Raw genomic sequence first — 16,766 nt, forward strand, 5'->3', positions numbered from 1 at the left:
ATGTTGGGTTCCACACTGGGCATGGAGCCTACTTAAAAAAATAAATTAAATAAAAATTAAAATTAAAAAAATTTAATTGGTATCTAGAAATGAGTGCTGCAGTAACAAAAAAAAAATCTAAGATCTAAGATCTAAAAATCTAAAATTTTATTGGCTTTGGGACTGGGCAGTGAGTGGATGTAAATAAGCTGTTCCTGAAGTATGAAAAATGGCAGTCCTCAATATGCAGTGGGAAAGCATTTGGGAAAACTGTTGCCTGCAATAACTTGGAAGGAAGATGTTATATTGAATGAGCTTGTGCTTTAAGGAAAAGAAGCTGAGAAGCAGAAGGTTACTAGTATGTCTTCTTTTTTTAATTTTTAAATGTTTATTTATTTTTGAGAGACAAGAGTGTGAGTGGGGGAGGGGCAGAGAGAGAGAAGGAGACAGAATTTGAAGTAGGCTCCAGGCTCCCAACTGTTCCAAGCTGTCAGCACAGAGCCCAATGTGGGGCACGAACTCACGAACTAAAAGATCATGACCTGAGCCCAAGTCAGGAGCTTAACTGACTGAGCCACCCAGGTGCCCCTTTACTAATATGTCTTGATTGCCATTGGCTGCATTTTGCAAGGTACTACAAGAAAGTTAAGCTCAGAGAAGAATTGATCAGTTTGCAAATAGAGAGGAAAAAGAAAAGAAAAAATCCAGAAATTTCAGGATTTGCAGGATTAAGAGATGGAACTGTTTTTCATATTCAAATATTAAAATATAAAATTAAAAAAATGCTTTGAGTAATAAGGTCCATTAAGACTCAGCCTTGGGGCAAAGACCAATTCAAGTATATGGCTATCATGCCCTTTGTGGAGATCTCTCACTGATTAAGATGGTATCAATAAATCCTGCCAGTTATGCTCAGGGAGAAAAGACTAGGGTAGTGGCTCTCCCTCTGATAAGAGCAAGATACTTCTGATTAAGTCTAGAAAGAGATATATGTCTTGAAAAGAATTATAGGGAAGGCTACTGGCACCAGAGGTGACAGAAACCAAAGATATAAAAAAAGCAATTATGTTTTGAGAAAGTTGTACTGCAAAGAGCCACCAGCCAGGATTCAAATAGACTCTACTGGAGATTTAAAATGCCCCAACATTTCTCAGGTAGGCAGCAAGCTGAGAATGCTGTTCACTCCTCAAAGAGGTGAGAGTCTCCAACATCCTTCTCAGATATGGCCAAAGAAACCTGTCATGGGTAGGGGGCTGGGCCAAGAGCCCTGGAGAACAACAGATAAAGCAACTGTCCCAGGGAGCAAAAGCAGGGCCTTATTAAAGAGCAATTCCTACTCCCAGGGAAGATGGCCCTTAGACAACAATTTGTGCAGAGGACTTCAGAACAGCTATGAAGTAATGTCTGCTGTGTGCTTCTCATTCCTCCTCTTTCTGAGAGTGTTTGTGGTGGTTCTCCAGTCCCTGTTCCACTGATGTATACTGAGAATATGTTGGAGGCAGGCAGATGACTGGTCCTTTTTGTCCACAGTTAACTAGATCAAGGGGAGTCCTATCCCCACCTGACAAAGCAATTATCACAAGATCCTAGTCTGGAAGCCTGCTATACTATTTGGATAGAACTCTTAGGTTTCCACACTTACTGCCATGTGATTTTCAGGGTCTCCTGTGGGAAGAGTATACTCCCCCTCACCAGGGATTCAGGCTTGGCCATGTGATCTGCTTTGTTTGTGGAATGTGAGCGTTAGTATTTTATATAACATCTGAGTAGCTTTTAAAGGCATCACTTGCTTCTGCCATTACCCATTTCCCTCTGCCATGAGATAAGAACATTCCAGATGGAGGCCGTACCTTCAGCCAGGATCCCAGAATGAAGAAGATACATGAAATAGTTAACACAGAACATGAGCAAGAATGAAAACTTTGTTTTACAAAACACTGTTTTGTTACTGCAGCACAGTCCAGTAAAAGCTGACTAATACAGAGAGGCGTCTCTGGAAAAAGTCAGAGGAAGCTCCTCTCTTTGGCTCTTCCAGTCCTTCTCTCTCACTATCTTCTGTCTGGTTAACGAGTATCCTTTCTGTTAAAGGCAGGACCAGGATGCTGTTTCCCACTCTCTCTGAACTTATGGATTATGTTGTATTTGGAATCTGTGTACAGGTTAAGACCATTTTCCTCCACCTTTTCTCCATACACTTCTGTCCCAGGAGCTCCCCAGGTTGGGCCACAGTCTGGTTCAGAGCTCTGCCAAGAGGCAGCTACATGTTGCCAGGTAGGAAAGGGGGAAGTAGGAAGAAGAGAGAGCAGCACTGTGGGTGCCCAAAAGAATACTGCCAATTCCTCCCTCTACTTCTTGTAGATGTCAAGTGCAGAGCTTCATTACCATCCCAGCCAGAATCTACCATGCAGCCTATATCCTGTAGGATTAAACAACCACCCCACAAGAGCCATCTTCCTTAGCTTAGTCCACTCTATGAGGGGGGCCTCACCAAGGCTGCGGGCAAGGTGAATGGTCCAGTAAATGTCCAGGCAGGCAACTTGGTTCTTCATGCGCCGATGGCATGTGCAGCTCATCAGAGAGCTATTCCTGAGGTGCTTTGCTGCCTCCCTGCAGTCCTCAGGGACCAAAAGTTCCTGTGTGGGTGACGGGGTGCTTATACTAGAGGTGCAGGAATTCAGGTGGTGGTAGGCAGCACTGCAAACAGGATCGGCCTGGCACTTCCTCCTGGCCTGAATACAGCTGTTCACGAGCCGGCCCTCTATAGGGAGAGGGTCTGCTGTGGAGGAAGAGAGACCAGGTGAGGCTCACATAAGGTCAGAGTAGCTGTCTGGGAGTAACAAGGTGTGAGGTAGAGTAGAGGATTCAAGATGAAACCTTGGGCAGGAAAGTCTTGGGGTGGCATAGAGGCCTTTAGGAATAAGTGGAGAGAAAAGCCCAGTAGGAGTAAAGAATCTGCAGCTGTCACAATCTGGACAGAATAGATGAGGCCCAAGAAGAGGTGGATTTGAAGAGAGGCTGCTCAGCCTCCTAAGAGAAGGAGGGGGACTGTTGTCTGAAGCTGAGCCTGATATGACCCTGCCAGGCACAGGGAAGAGGGCTCTTGGCAGAGCAATGCACAGGCAGGGCTAGTATAATAACCAGAGAGTTGACAATGTGCATGGGAGTGCTAAATGAGAGTCAGCTACAACTCTGAGGCTTCCATTAAAAGTCACTTTATTTATTTTTTTTTTTTAATTTTTTTTTCAACGTTTTTATTTATTTTTGGGACAGAGAGAGACAGAGCATGAACGGGGGAGGGGCAGAGAGAGAGGGAGACACAGAATCGGAAACAGGCTCCATGCTCCGAGCCATCAGCCCAGAGCCTGACGCGGGGCTCGAACTCACGGACCGCGAGATCGTGACCTGGCTGAAGTCGGACGCTTAACCGACTGCGCCACCCAGGCGCCCCTAAAAGTCACTTTAAAATACCTTTACGGGGGAACTGTTTGGTGTTGGTGTTAGGGAACTTTTGCTGATTCTGTCACTCAATAATATCGATGTTGGTTTATAGGTCAGCCTTGTGGATCTTCCCTACATCCTAGGACTTAGCATCCTTGTCAAAGGGTAGCCATCATGCTGCCAGTTTTGCAAGGCAAAACATCTAAGAGTCATTTTTAATTCTCTTTCCTTCATATCCTATGTTCAATCCAGTAAGTCCTGCCAACTCCACAATATATCAGGACGCTGTCCACCTCTCTCCACATCTATCACCACATCCTCAAACCACCATCAGCTTTTGTCTGAACTACTGCCAAGACTCCTTATTGGTCTCCTTGATTCCATCCTCCAAATTCATTCTCCCATACCATTCAGCCATACTTTTTTTGTTTTGTTTTCCAGCTTTAGTGAAATTTAATGGACTTAAAACATCGTGTAGGTTTTAGGTGGGCAACATGATGATTTGATTTACATATATATTGTGAAGTGATCAAGACAATAAGATTAGTTAATATATCCTTTACCTTACATAACTAACATTTTGCTGTTGCAGCCAACTTTCTTTAAAAATTTTTTTAATGTTTATTTTATTTTTGAGAGAGCGAGAGAGCGAGCACACAAGCAGGGGAGGGGCAGAGAGAGAGGGAGACACAGAATCCGAAGCAGGCTCCAAGCTCTAAACTGTCAGCACAGAGCCTGACTTGGGACTTGAACTCATGAACCACGAGATCATGACCTGAGCCCAAGTCGGAGCTTAACGGACTGAGCCACCTACGCACCCGCAGCCATCTTTTTTAATGACCTCTTTTTTTTTTTTTTTACACGTTGGAAACCATTCCCATTGAGATAAAATTCATACAACATAAAATTAACCATCTTAAAGGGCATAATTAAGTGGCATTCAGTACATTCATAATGTTGTACAACAATCACTTCTATCTAATTCCAATATATTTTCATGACCCCAAAAGGAAACCCATACACATTAAATAGTCACTCTCCCTTTTCCAACCTCTCTAGTCCCTGGCAACCACTAATCTGCTTTGTCTCTACAGATACCTATTCTAGATATTTTATGTAAATAGAATAATAAAATATGTAATATTTTGTATCTGGCTTCTTTCACCTAACATATTGCTTTTTTTTTAAGTTTATTTATTTTGAGAGAGAGCACATGCATGCATAAACAGGGAAGGGGCAGACAGATGGGAAGAGAGAGAATCTCAAGCAGGTTCAACCACAGTGAGGACCCTGATGTAGTGCTTGAACCCATAAACTGTGAAATCATGAGCTGAGCCAAAATCGAGAGTTGGATGCTTAACCAACTGAGTCACCCAGGTACCCCTAACATATTGCTTTTTGAGGTTCATTCACATTACAGCGTGTATCACTACTTCATTCTTTTTTATGTATGGGTAAGATTTCATTGTATGGATATCCCATATTTTATCAGTCCATCAGTTGGTGGACATTAGGGTTGTTTCCATGCTTTGGTTATTGTGAATAATGCTTCTGTGAACATCCATGTACAAGTATTTGCTTGAATTCCTGCATAAAATTCTCTTAGGTGTACACCTATGAGTGAAATTTCTGGGTCGTATGGTAATTCTATGTTTAACTTTGTGAAGAATCGCCAAATTGTTTTTCACAGTGGCTGCACCATTTTTCATTCCCATTAGCAATGTACAAAGGTTCTAATTTGTCAATTCTTATTTTCCTTTTTTTTTTTTAACCAGCCATCCTTATGGATGTGAGATAGTATATTACTGTGGTTTTCATTTGTATTTCCCTAATAACTAATGATGTTGAGCATATTTTCATGTGTTTGGTAGTCATTTGTATATCATGTTTGATAATAATTTTTTATTAAAGTACAACATACAGAAACATGTATTAATCAAAATGTACAGTACAATGAATTTTAAATTTAATACACTGTGTAACCAGACCTCAGATAAGGAACCAGAACATTACCAGCGCCCCAGATGCCCTCTGCCAGGCACCAACCCCTCCGAAAGAAACCAATGTCTTGATTTCTAACATTAGAGATTACTTTTGCCTGCTTTTCAATCACACAACATGTGCTTTTGGTGTCTTAGTTTCTTTTGGTCAATATTACCTTTATGAAGTTCACCCACTAAGTAAAGTTTACCCATTAAGTTGCAACTAGCTTGTTTTCCTTGCTGTATATCATTCCATTGTGTGAATATAATGTAATTCCAATGCCGATTGGCATTATATGGGAGCATCTGTTAAATATTGTAAATGAGATCATCTCATTACTCTGCTTAAATTCTTCCAACAACCTCCAATGCACTTAGATTAGGGTCTAGTTTAGGGGTGCCTGGGTGGCTTAGCCGGTTAAGCGTCCAACTTGGGCTCAGGTCATGATCTCACAGCTCTTGAGTTTGAGCCCTGTGTCAGGCTCAGTGCTATCAGCTCAGAGCCTGGAGTTTGCTTCCAATTCTGCATCCCCCTCTCTCTCTGCCGCTCCCCAGCTCCCACTCTGTCTCTCTCTCCTTCAAAAATAAATAAACATTTAAAAAAAATTTAGATTAGGATCTAGTTTATGTGCCCTGGTTTACAAACCCTTGTAAGACCAGGTCCCTGCTCACTTACCTAACCTTACCTTCCAGCCCTCTTCTCCTCTCCCACTTCCTTTCACCCACACAGGCCTTCCTTTTGTTGCCACTGAACAAGACAAGTCTGTGTCAACCTTAGCGTTTTTGCCCTAGCCTTTCTTTCTGCTTGGAATGCTCTTCTCCCTGATCTTCACATGGTTGGCCCTTTCTGGTAATTGAGTTCTCTGTCTAAATAGCATCGCAGAAAGGCCATCCCCAACCAACCAATGTGAAATAACCCCCTAGCTACTCTACTACATCATTACTCCAATTCTCTGCATAGCACTTATCATCACTTAATTTTTTTAACTTGATTTTTTATTATCTCCCCCTCTGGACTTCTACATCTATCTTATCACTACTCTGTTGCCAGTGCCTAGAACAGTGCTGGTTCCGTATGAGCTCCTATTATTCAAAAAAATAACCAGGGTTGGGGTGCCTGGGTGGCTCAGTTGGTTAAGCACCAGACTTCAGCTTCAGCCATAATGATCTCACAGCTTGTGGGTTTGAGCCCCGCGTTTGGCTCTGTGCTGACAGCTCAGAGCCTGGAGCCAGCTTTGGATTCTTTGTCTCCCTGTCTCTCTGCCCCTCCCCTGCTAGCGCTCTCTCTCTCTCTCTTTCTCAAAAATAAACATTAAAAAAAATTTTTTTAATAATAACCAGAGTCGCCTGGGTGGTTCAGTCAGTTAAGTGTCTGACTCTTGGTTTTGGCTCAGGTCATGATGTCACAGTTTCGTGAGTTCCAGCCCTATATCAGGCTCTGCACTGGTAGCACAGAGCCTGCTTGGGATTCTCTCTCTCCCTCGTTCTCTGCCCCTCCCCCACTAGTGCTGTCTGTTTCTTTTAAAATAAATAATGAATAAACTTAAAAAAGAAATAAACAAATAACAGAGGAATTTTGTGAGTCACCTCTGTAACTTCTCTGAGCTCCTTCCCTCTATTTAAAATCAAAGAGTGCCAGAATGAGGAGGGGCATGAGTTTAGTTAGTCCAACCTTTTCTTTCAATCAAACAATAATTAAGTCAATTACTTATTAAAATGCAGATTTCTGACACCATCCCAGAACTACTGAATCAGAAGCTGTGGTGATAATGCCTGGGAATCTGAGTTTTAGCAAGTTCACTGGAAAATATGATGCATCCCAAAGTTTGAGAATTGGTCATATCCAATGCACAAAGGCAGGATCAGTAGTATCGACTTCACCTTTTGCTTCAGGCTCCAATATGCTTCAGCATGACATTGTTACTCTTTTTATTTACATTTTTGATATTTTGCTCCTCATGGATTTTGGGGGGGGGAGCATTGATTTTGATTTTTAGTATATGTGCTGCTGAAGCAAGCATTGATTTTGATTTTTTTTGAGAGAGAGATGACACAAGTAAGCGAGAGGCAGAGGGAGATGGGGGAGAGAAAGAATCCCACAAGGGGCAGAGAGAGAGAGAGAGAGGGAGAGAGAGTGGGGCTCACCTGAACGGGGCTCATGTTCACCCTATGTGGGACTTGAACTCACAAACCGTGAGATCATGACCTGAGCCAAAGTCAGATGCTTAACTGACTGAGCCACGCAGGTGCCCAAGTCAGCACTGATTTTTATTTTTTTCTTTTTTTCCAACCAGGGTGGCTTGATTTTATTGCAGGGAAGTGAGGGAGAGGCTGGGCAAGTGAGGGTCTCTGTAGGAACCTCCATTGCTGAGTAGGACTGCCAGGCCCCAGGTCTGTCTGGAAGTCAGGAGAGGATCAGAGGCCTGTCCCTTTTGGTCCATCTTGGGCCCAGGGGTCCAGTCCCTCACTACTTGGGGTCAAAGAAGGGAACAGCTTTTCCTGTTTTTCCCACAGTCTCCAGCAGAAGGTCCATGCTGTGCTCAGAGTTGATGCAAAACTTCTTGTTGAACAGGTCAATGTCAAACTCAACTTCTCCCACCTTGTTAAGCACCTGACTGACCTCATTAGAGCAGCCTTCACAGGTCATGTCCACAGAGAACTCGTGCGTCGGCATGACTGTGGATGTGATGGTGGCTGCAGCAGCAACGCCTCTGATTTTCATTAAAAAAAATTTTTTTTGGGGCGCCTGGGTGGCGCAGTCGGTTAAGCGTCCGACTTCAGCCAGGTCACGATCTCGCGGTCCGTGAGTTCGAGCCCCGCGTCGGGCTCTGGGCTGATGGCTCAGAGCCTGGAGCCTGTTTCCGATTCTGTGTCTCCTTCTCTCTCTGCCCCTCCCCCGTTCATGCTCTGTCTCTCTCTGTCCCAAAAATAAATAAACGTTGAAAAAAAATTTTTTTAACATTTATTTGTTTTTTGATAAATAAATTAAAAAAGCGAGAAAGATAGAGAATGAGCAGGGGAGGCACAGAGAGGGACAGAGGATCTGAAGCAGGTTCTGTGCTCATAGCAAAGAGCCTGAAGCAGGGCTTGAACTTTGAACTCATGAACCATGATATCATGACCTGAGCCAAAATCAGACCCTTAATTGACTGGGCCACCCAGGTGCCCCTGATTTTGCATTAAAAAAAAATACTGCAGGGGCGCCTGGGTGGCTCAGTCGGTTAAGCGGCCGACTTCGGCTCAGGTCATGATCTCACGGTCCGTGAGTTCGAGCCCCGCGTCCGGCTCTGTGCTGACAGTTCAGAGCCTGGAGGCTGTTTCAGATTCTGTGTCTCCCTCTCTCTGACCCTCCCCTGTTCATGCTCTGTCTCTCCCTGTCTCAAAAATAAATAAAATGTTAAAAAAAATTAAAAAATATATAAAAAAAAAAAGAAAAAAAAATACTGCATTAAGAAGCACCTGGCCAACTCAGTTGGTGGAGTATGAGACTCTTCTGATCTCAGAGTTGTGAGTTTAAGCCCCACATTCACTGTAGAAATTACTTAAAAGAATTTTTAAAATCTTAAAAAAATATATATTGCATTAAAATATTCTTTATCTTGACTACTTTTTCAATGGCACCCCCTTCACTCACTCACCTTAGTCCCAGTTCTGCCTAGCACAATTTGCTTCACTTTCTGGACCTTAGTTTCCCAAATGTAAGGTGAGGAATTTGGATTAAACCAGTGTTTCTCAATGGAGGGCTAGGGAAGATATAGGTTAGGCCCCTTACAGGAGTATATCAGAATTTCCAAAGGTAATGCGTGGCTCAAAAAAGTATATTTGATCATTATATATGTGGAAGACGAAAAATACTTTTGAAATTTCAAAAACATATTTAGAGAAGGCATGAGAGATTTATCTTTACCAAAAGAGAAACATGGATTTGGATGGTTTAAGAAGGGGAAGGGAAGGAAAAATAAGACAACAGAGAGAGAGGCAAACCATAAGAGATTCTTAAAGACAGAGAACAAACTAAGGGTTGCTGGAGGGGTGTGGGAGGGTGGGGATGGGCTAAATGGGTGATGGGCATTGAGGAGAGCACTTGCTGGGATGAGCACTGGGTGTTACATGTTAGTGATGAATCAGTAAATTCTACTCCTGAAACCATTATTACACTATATATTAACTAATTTGGATTTAAATAAAACTAAAACAACAAATGAAAAATACTCACCAATTTTAAATAAAACAAACAGTTTGAGAAATATTATATATTTAAGATGTTACTGCTGGTACGTACCCAATAAGTGCTTGCTGAAAGAAATGTAGCAAGTCCACGTCTCACTGCTTAAACTGGACTAAATATTGAGTCAGAACAATTTTCAAAAGTAAACCTCCAGGTTCAGAGCTGACAGTTCAGAGTCTGAACAATGGTGGATTTAGGGGCAATTGCACCTCAACAAAAGAAGGTAGGGCCACCCTTCTTCTAACAAAAGAAGGTAGGGACAATGTTGAAGTTCATCATAACAGGGTAGAGCTTGTTATACTTAATTGATTGATGGGGAAGGTGTTTAAGGTTTCCGCCTGATGTTAGGCATACCGTAAGGTTTCAGCCATACTGTTAGGGTTACTGAAATTTTCTGGGCAGTAAAATCAGATTGGTAATAACTTGCTGCCCTGATTTACTGATGGAGTGAATCTGGATAGACCAGTCCTTTCCCTCCTTCCTTCCATATCTGTCTTGCAGCCAAGGCTCCACATATATAGTATTTCATTTCTTTAGTGACTACTTTGTGAGCCGAAGTGACGGGTCCATGTATGGTCTCTGTCTCCACTGAGGCTCAGGGCAGGAGCCCCACAATGAGATTTCCATGCACCCGTTCCACTCCCAAAGGTCACAGGCATGTTCCCTGGGATCTTGGATCCAAGGCTACCCTTTTCTGGGGGAATGGCATAGTTCTAAAACCAGGCCCTGAACTATATATTCCACAAGATACTTATTGTGTATTTGTGTGTGCTGAGCCATCTTCCCCAACAGTGAGTTTTCTGCTATAATTAAAATAATGAAAGTATGTTCTAAAAGGATGGAGGGGGTGGCAGTGAGAAATATTCTCAAATAATGATGTTAGAAGTTCTGGCAGCAGTTTATAACCCTAATTTGTAACAAGTCAGTTACAAAAAACTTCTTTCTTCACGCGTACCTACTGTCCACTTCCCCAGTCCTTACAGAGAGTGGAAGGGTTGAAGCCCATGTGCAGCAAATGGCACTCCAGCCTGATTCTCCTCACCTCCTAGAGATGCTGTCGTGGAAGTGGCCTGGCTGCTACTGTTCTGTGTCTGTGTAGACGCACCTCAAAAGAGGAAAGTGGGGGAATGGGGAGTAGGGGAACGAGGATATGCTTGGGTGTCCTGGCCATTACTGGCATTCAATCTACAACAGTTCAAAAACTGTACTAGGCATGGAAGGTAGCCCCTTCCCGGCACCCAGGGCTTCCTTCCGCGTACACAGGGCCACCTGGGACGGCGGTAGTGCGGTGTTTGAGCCCCCTCTGGACAACCGTGACCAATGCCCCCCCCACCCCCCCACCCCGTAGGTTCCTCTCCTCTCCCCTTAATGCCCTGGCCGTAGCGGTCCCGCGTACGCACAGACGACACTCACCGGCTCCAAGTGGCAGCGGTAGCAGCAGCAGCAGGAATAAGGGCGCCAGTGGTCGCGGGTTAGGAGGACGAACCATGGCTCTGTCCGCACGCCGGCCGCCGGCTCCGGAGACGCTATGCCTGCACCCAGCGCCGTGCTCCCCTAGCTCCTCGAGCTGAGGTTCTGCGAGCCGGGCTCCTCGACCGCCAGCCACTGCCGCCTCCCGCCCTTCCTCGCGCGCGGTGCCGACACTCTCCCACCAGAGTCCTGGGCGCCGCCCTCCAACTCCGAAGCGCGCGGACGAACCGCATCGCTTCTACTCTATCCGGAAGACGGCGGGAGTGGGGGCGAAAAGGGCATGCGCCCGGCTTGTGCGTGCCAGAGAGAGGGTTCTCTACCCGAGCCGGCCCACCTGCCGTCCGTTGCCCACTTCGCTTAGAGGAGGAATTATGCCCAAGACAATTGTGGCAGCTGTAGCTGGAGACTCGCCATATCAGGAGATCAAGTATTTATCAAAAAAAAAAAAAAAAAAAGCACCATTTCTCACTTTCTGGACTCCGCACCCCCACCCCTTCCAAGAAAACTTGAACAAACAGCACCAAGGCACTTCTAGGTCCCCCCCCCCCCCCCCGCTTAGAATTTGCACATCTTTGCCTCCATTTCCCCCTTGTAAGTATCTTCAAGGGTAAGGTCGGGCTGTTATCATTAACCCCATGATTCTGCAAAGATGGGTCCCAGACAGGTGAAATGGCTGTGCTGAGGACAGTCCTGCGGCCAGATTCCAGGACTTTTGCCAGACTAGCCTCCTCCAAAATTCAACCCCTTCAGTGTCATTAGGGAGGGTGGAAGGATTAAACCCTTCTCAGATTAGAGGTTTCCCTGGAGATAGATAAGACAGGATCCTTGAAGAAGGTGCTAGAGAGACCATTTAGCAGCCTCCTCATTTTCAGGTCGATGTTTCTGAAAGCAACCTCCTCTATCAAGAGTAAACAGTGAGGTAGAAACACAGCTGTGCCAAGAGCCCAGGATTTCTACCCACAAGGGTAAGGGTATTTGTCGAGCCTAGGGTTGATTCCCACCTGCTCCCAGGATAAACAGAGGCACAGTGACTTGGAAGAATAACTAAGCAGTGCTTAGAAAGAGAAAGAAGATAATGAAAGGAAGTGGAGGGTTTTGTCTCCTAACCCTGCAGCCCAAGCCCTCTCCTCACTTCTACAGAGGCCTGGCAGAGGGCCAGGAGGAGGGTATCAAGTAATGCAGTATAAACCTCTGAGATTTATTGGCTGCTGCTTCTCAATATGGCCATCCTGCTGTGGCCTCTGGGGGGCATTTGCCGATGTAATCAGCCCAGAAAGAGAGTCATCCCAGCCAGGGGTGTAAATCACCCTTCACAAAGCTAGGAGAGAGACATGTGGCCCTAGATAAGGAAGAAGAGATGTGGCCTCTTGTGCCCTTTCCTCCCTTCCCCTGCCCAAGGGGAGCTGGTTCCTGAGCTGTAATGCACTTTAAATGGAGTTTGTGCTTCATTTCTTTTTTTTATTTTTTTTTTCAACGTTTATTTATTTTTGGGACAGAGAGAGACAGAGCATGAACGGGGGAGGGGCAGAGAGAGAGGGAGACACAGAATCGGAAACAGGCTCCAGGCTCCGAGCCATCAGCCCAGAGCCCGACTCGGGGCTCGAACTCACGGACCGCGAGGTCGTGACCTGGCTGAAGTCGGACGCTCAACCGACTGCGCCACCCAGGCGCCCCTGTGCTTCATTTTAATCTCTATCTGCCCTGCCAGTCTTCCAGGAGAGCTGTGAAAGTGAACATCTGGCTACTCAGCTTTTCTACAGGGCCTGTTTTTCCCCAAAGCCACACTACCTCCCTGTACCTTCTCCTCCAGTGAGGTTAGAAAGCTGTACTGGGGACCGATATCCCCTTTCCACTCCACTCTGGCAATAGTTTCAAAATGGGATCTACAAAGAGTAACAATTTCAGATGGTTGGAATGCTAAAAAAGGGCTGAGACTGATGAAATAACAGAGTTGTCGGGGGTGGGGGGTGCCAAGGGGTGTCGCCTCTGCTCTCCCCCTCCTTCAGCAACCAAGCCCAATCAAGTTTGGGTAGGAAGACAGGCTGGGAAAAGGCATTTCCTCTGGAGGCCCACTCTAAGTGTCTACTCAGTGCCATCCCCATGGAATGGACCAGGAAGGCAGGAACAGGGTCAAACTGCTAGGCTGAGAGCAATCCTAATTCCATATGTAATAGGCCGGCCTTTTTGTGAGAATAATGAGATGCCTGGAGCATCTTTCTGCCTGGGCACTGGAGTGGAGAGTCTGACATCACTGGACCTTTAATGACGATTGGTAACCAAAGCTAGGGGAGAGATGAGGAAGCCTCCGCAAATAAATTTGACTCCAACACTTATATTGACGGCTTTTCCAGCACACCCTCTGCCCACCAACCATGTCCCCTGTGACTGCCAACACCTGCTAGATAAGCAGCATTGCCTTTGGGAACCTTGTAGATAATGACAAATGAGCCAGTCTTTTCTTTTTTTTTTTTTTTAAATTTTTTTTTTTCAACGTTTATTTATTTTTGGGACAGAGAGAGACAGAGCATGAACGGGGGAGGGGCAGAGAGAGAGGGAGACACAGAATCGGAAACAGGCTCCAGGCTCTGAGCCATCCGCCCAGAGCCCGACGCGGGGCTCGAACTCACGGACCGCGAGATCGTGACCTGGCTGAAGTCGGACGCCTAACCGACTGCACCACCCAGGCGCCCCGAGCCAGTCTTTTCTATAAAGATGATGTTATTCAACTGTCATTCAATTCAATAATGTCTTTTGAGACTGATTATGGGTTCAAATTTGTACTGGGTGCAAAAATGATTAAGAGACAAAACTTGCCCTATAAGGCTTTGCAATCCACTGATTGGGCTCAACAGTCTGAAAACCTTGCATCTTACTCCACTTCATTTGTAATCTTGGTTTCTGCCTTCTATCAGGCCCTCTCTCACTGGTAAGCTTTAATTCCTGCTGCTACCCTCACCTGGGATATTAACAGTGTGGTGAATAGTTAAGAACACAAGCTTTATAGACCTTCTGGGTTCAACACATGCTGGATGACCTTGGGCACAGCACTTAATTTTTCTGGGCTTCAGTTTCTTCATCTGTAAAATTAATAACAATATCTATTTCATACAACAGTTGTGAGGATTATACAACTATATATTGAGTAAAGACTTTAGCATAATGCCTATCCAGAGCAAGCACTGAATAAATGGTATCATTCCAGGTGGCATGCAGAAGTTAATTTTTCTGTGACCTTAGCCAGCCCCCACCACCAGATTTGTTGCTTTGGAGCTGAAGGCTACAGTACTTCTCTTTGCCAGAGTGCTTATAGGGATGGGAAAAAAGGAAATCATTTTCTACATTGTCAGTCTCTCTTTTTTTAATGTTTATTTATTTATTTACAGAGCACACACCCACGAGCAGGGGAAGGAAAGAGAAAGAGAATCCCAAGCAGACTCCATGCTCAGTGCAGAATCCAACATGGGGTTCAAACCCATGAACCTCAATATCATGACCTGAGCTGAAATCGAGAGTCAGATGCTTAAATGACTAAGCCACCCAGGCGCCCCTACCCTGTCAGTCTCTTGAGGACAAGGGCAATTTGTGAGATCAAGCCCTGCAGTTGGATTCTGTACTGACAGCACAGAGCCTGCTTGGGATTCTCTCTCTTTGCCCCTACCTGGGGCATGCACACACATGCACTCTCTCTCAAGATAAATAAATAAACTTCAAAAGAAAAGGTTTAAAAAATAAAATAAAATAAAATAGGGATGCCTGGGTGGTTCAGTCGGCTAAGTGTTAGATTTCAGCTCAGGTGATGATCTCGAGGTTTCTGAGTTTGAGCCCCGCATTGGGCTCTCTGCTGTAAGCATGGAACCCGCTTCAGATCCTCTGTCTCCCTCTCCCTCTGTCCTTCCACTGCTCTCTCTTTAAAGTAAATAAACATTTGAGGGGCGCCTGGGTGGCTCAGTTGGTTGAGCGTCCGACTTCGGCTCAGGTCATGATCTCACAGTCCGTGAGTTCGAGTCCCGCGTCAGGCTCTGTGCTGACAGCTCAGAGCCTGGAGCCTGTTTCGGATTCTGTGTCTCCCTCTCTCTCTGCCCCTCCCCTGTTCATGCTCTGTCTCTCTCTCTGTCTCAAAAATAAATAAACGTTAAAAAAATTTTAAAAAAATAAAATAAAATAAAATAAATAAACATTTGAAAAATAAATAATAAAAACAAAAGGAATTGGTGTTTCCTTAACATTTGCATGAATTGAATGGGGAAAGAGAATCTTCCATACCTCCTCCCACTTTATATAAGGAAAGGAAAGGAAAGGAAAGGAAAGGAAAGGAAAGGAAAGGAAAGGAAAGGAAAGGAAAGGAAATGCTCCTGCCCTCTCTGTGGCAGAGGTCAGCCAGATCCTGGGCTGAGAGTGAAAACCATGTTTTCAGACTGAAAGATTTCCAGTCCTCATTTCTTGACTTTATAATGAACAGATACCAACCAGTCAGTGTTAGTGTAGAGGTAACCGAATATATACCTCATTCCAAGGTCTCTGGGCTAGGGTCTTAGCCCTTAACCTCATCTCCCAAGCCCAAGCAACCCTTATGGCCTTGACTTCTTAAGAAACTATAATTGAGGCACTCACTTACATATTTAACATGTAATACACTGTCAACTCTAGAGAGTCATATTGTTCTTTGTTGAGGATGTGGTAACGGCAAACCCATTCAGAGTATGGACACTGGAGCCATATTGCCTGGGTTCAAATCCAGATTCCACCATTCATTCATTACCTATGTGAACTTTTTTTTTTAATTAATTTTTTTTTTAACTTTAGAGAGAGAGAAAGCACAAGTGGGGGAGAGGGGCAGGCAGAGAGAGAGAGAATCTTAAGTAGGCTCCGTGCTCAGCAGAGGCTAACTGGGATCATGACCTGAGCCAAAATCAAGAGTCATTTGCTTAACCAACTGAACCACCCAGGTTGCCCATTAGCTGTGTAATTTTTTAAAAGTTACTGAATCCCTCTGTTTCTTACTCTCTTTATCTGTAAAATGTGCCTAATAATAAGTACCTGCCTCACAGGAGTGTTGTGAAAATTAAACTAGTCGATACATATGAGTTCATAAAAAGTCTTGCATATAATAAGCACCCGAAAAATGTTAACTACTGTTATTATTCCTGAAAATAACATAAATCAAATCACATGGTACCTATGAGGTGGGAGGATATTACAAGAAATTATACAGGAAAATGGTGCCTTTTAGGCAAATACAATTTTTCATAAAGTAGGTAACTAATTAAGCCCTAGTTTTTGTTTTGAAACTCAGAATTTCCACTTAATTAAGATTACTGAAAGCGCTGCTATAAACATTTATAGCAGCATTTTCAGTAATAGCCAAATTATGGAAAGAGCCTAAATGTCCATCACTAATGGATAAAGAAGATGTGGTTTATATATACAATGGAATACTATTTGACAATGAGAAAGAATGAAATCCTGCCATTTGCAACAACGTGGATGGAACTGGAGGATATTATGCTGAGTGAAATAAGTCAGTCAGAGAAAGACAGATACCATGTTTTCACTCATATGTGGATCCTGAGAAACTTAACAGAAGACTATGGGGGAGGGAAGGGGAAAAATAGTTACAGAGGGAGAGGGAGGCAAACCATAAGAGACTCAAATACAGAGAGCAAACAGAG

General features: G+C 44.3%; 1 protein-coding gene across 4 annotated transcripts in view; it reads right to left on the reverse strand.

Annotated features, from left to right (window-relative positions):
- Positions 1-11,275, reverse strand: part of GFRA3 (GDNF family receptor alpha 3) — a 41,275-nt gene extending 30,000 nt beyond the window's left edge. For 3 of the 4 annotated variants that reach the window (XM_047097715.1, XM_047097759.1, XM_047097658.1), the window contains exons 1-2: positions 11,041-11,275; positions 2,468-2,755 (exon numbers count right to left, since the gene is read on the reverse strand). In XM_047097715.1, the coding sequence (XP_046953671.1) occupies positions 2,468-2,755; positions 11,041-11,116 (364 nt within the window). In that variant the 5' untranslated portion in view covers positions 11,117-11,275. The remainder of the gene's footprint in view (positions 1-2,467; positions 2,756-11,040) is intronic. The other variant, XM_047097721.1, reaches the window with a different exon arrangement.
- Positions 11,276-16,766: the final 5,491 nt, after the last annotated feature.

Source organism: Lynx rufus, unplaced genomic scaffold (genome assembly GCF_022079265.1).
Source record: "Lynx rufus isolate CCGP_SWC_20201006 ecotype Redwood Valley unplaced genomic scaffold, mLynRuf1.p SCAF_1, whole genome shotgun sequence".
Lineage (NCBI taxonomy): Eukaryota > Metazoa > Chordata > Mammalia > Carnivora > Felidae > Lynx > Lynx rufus.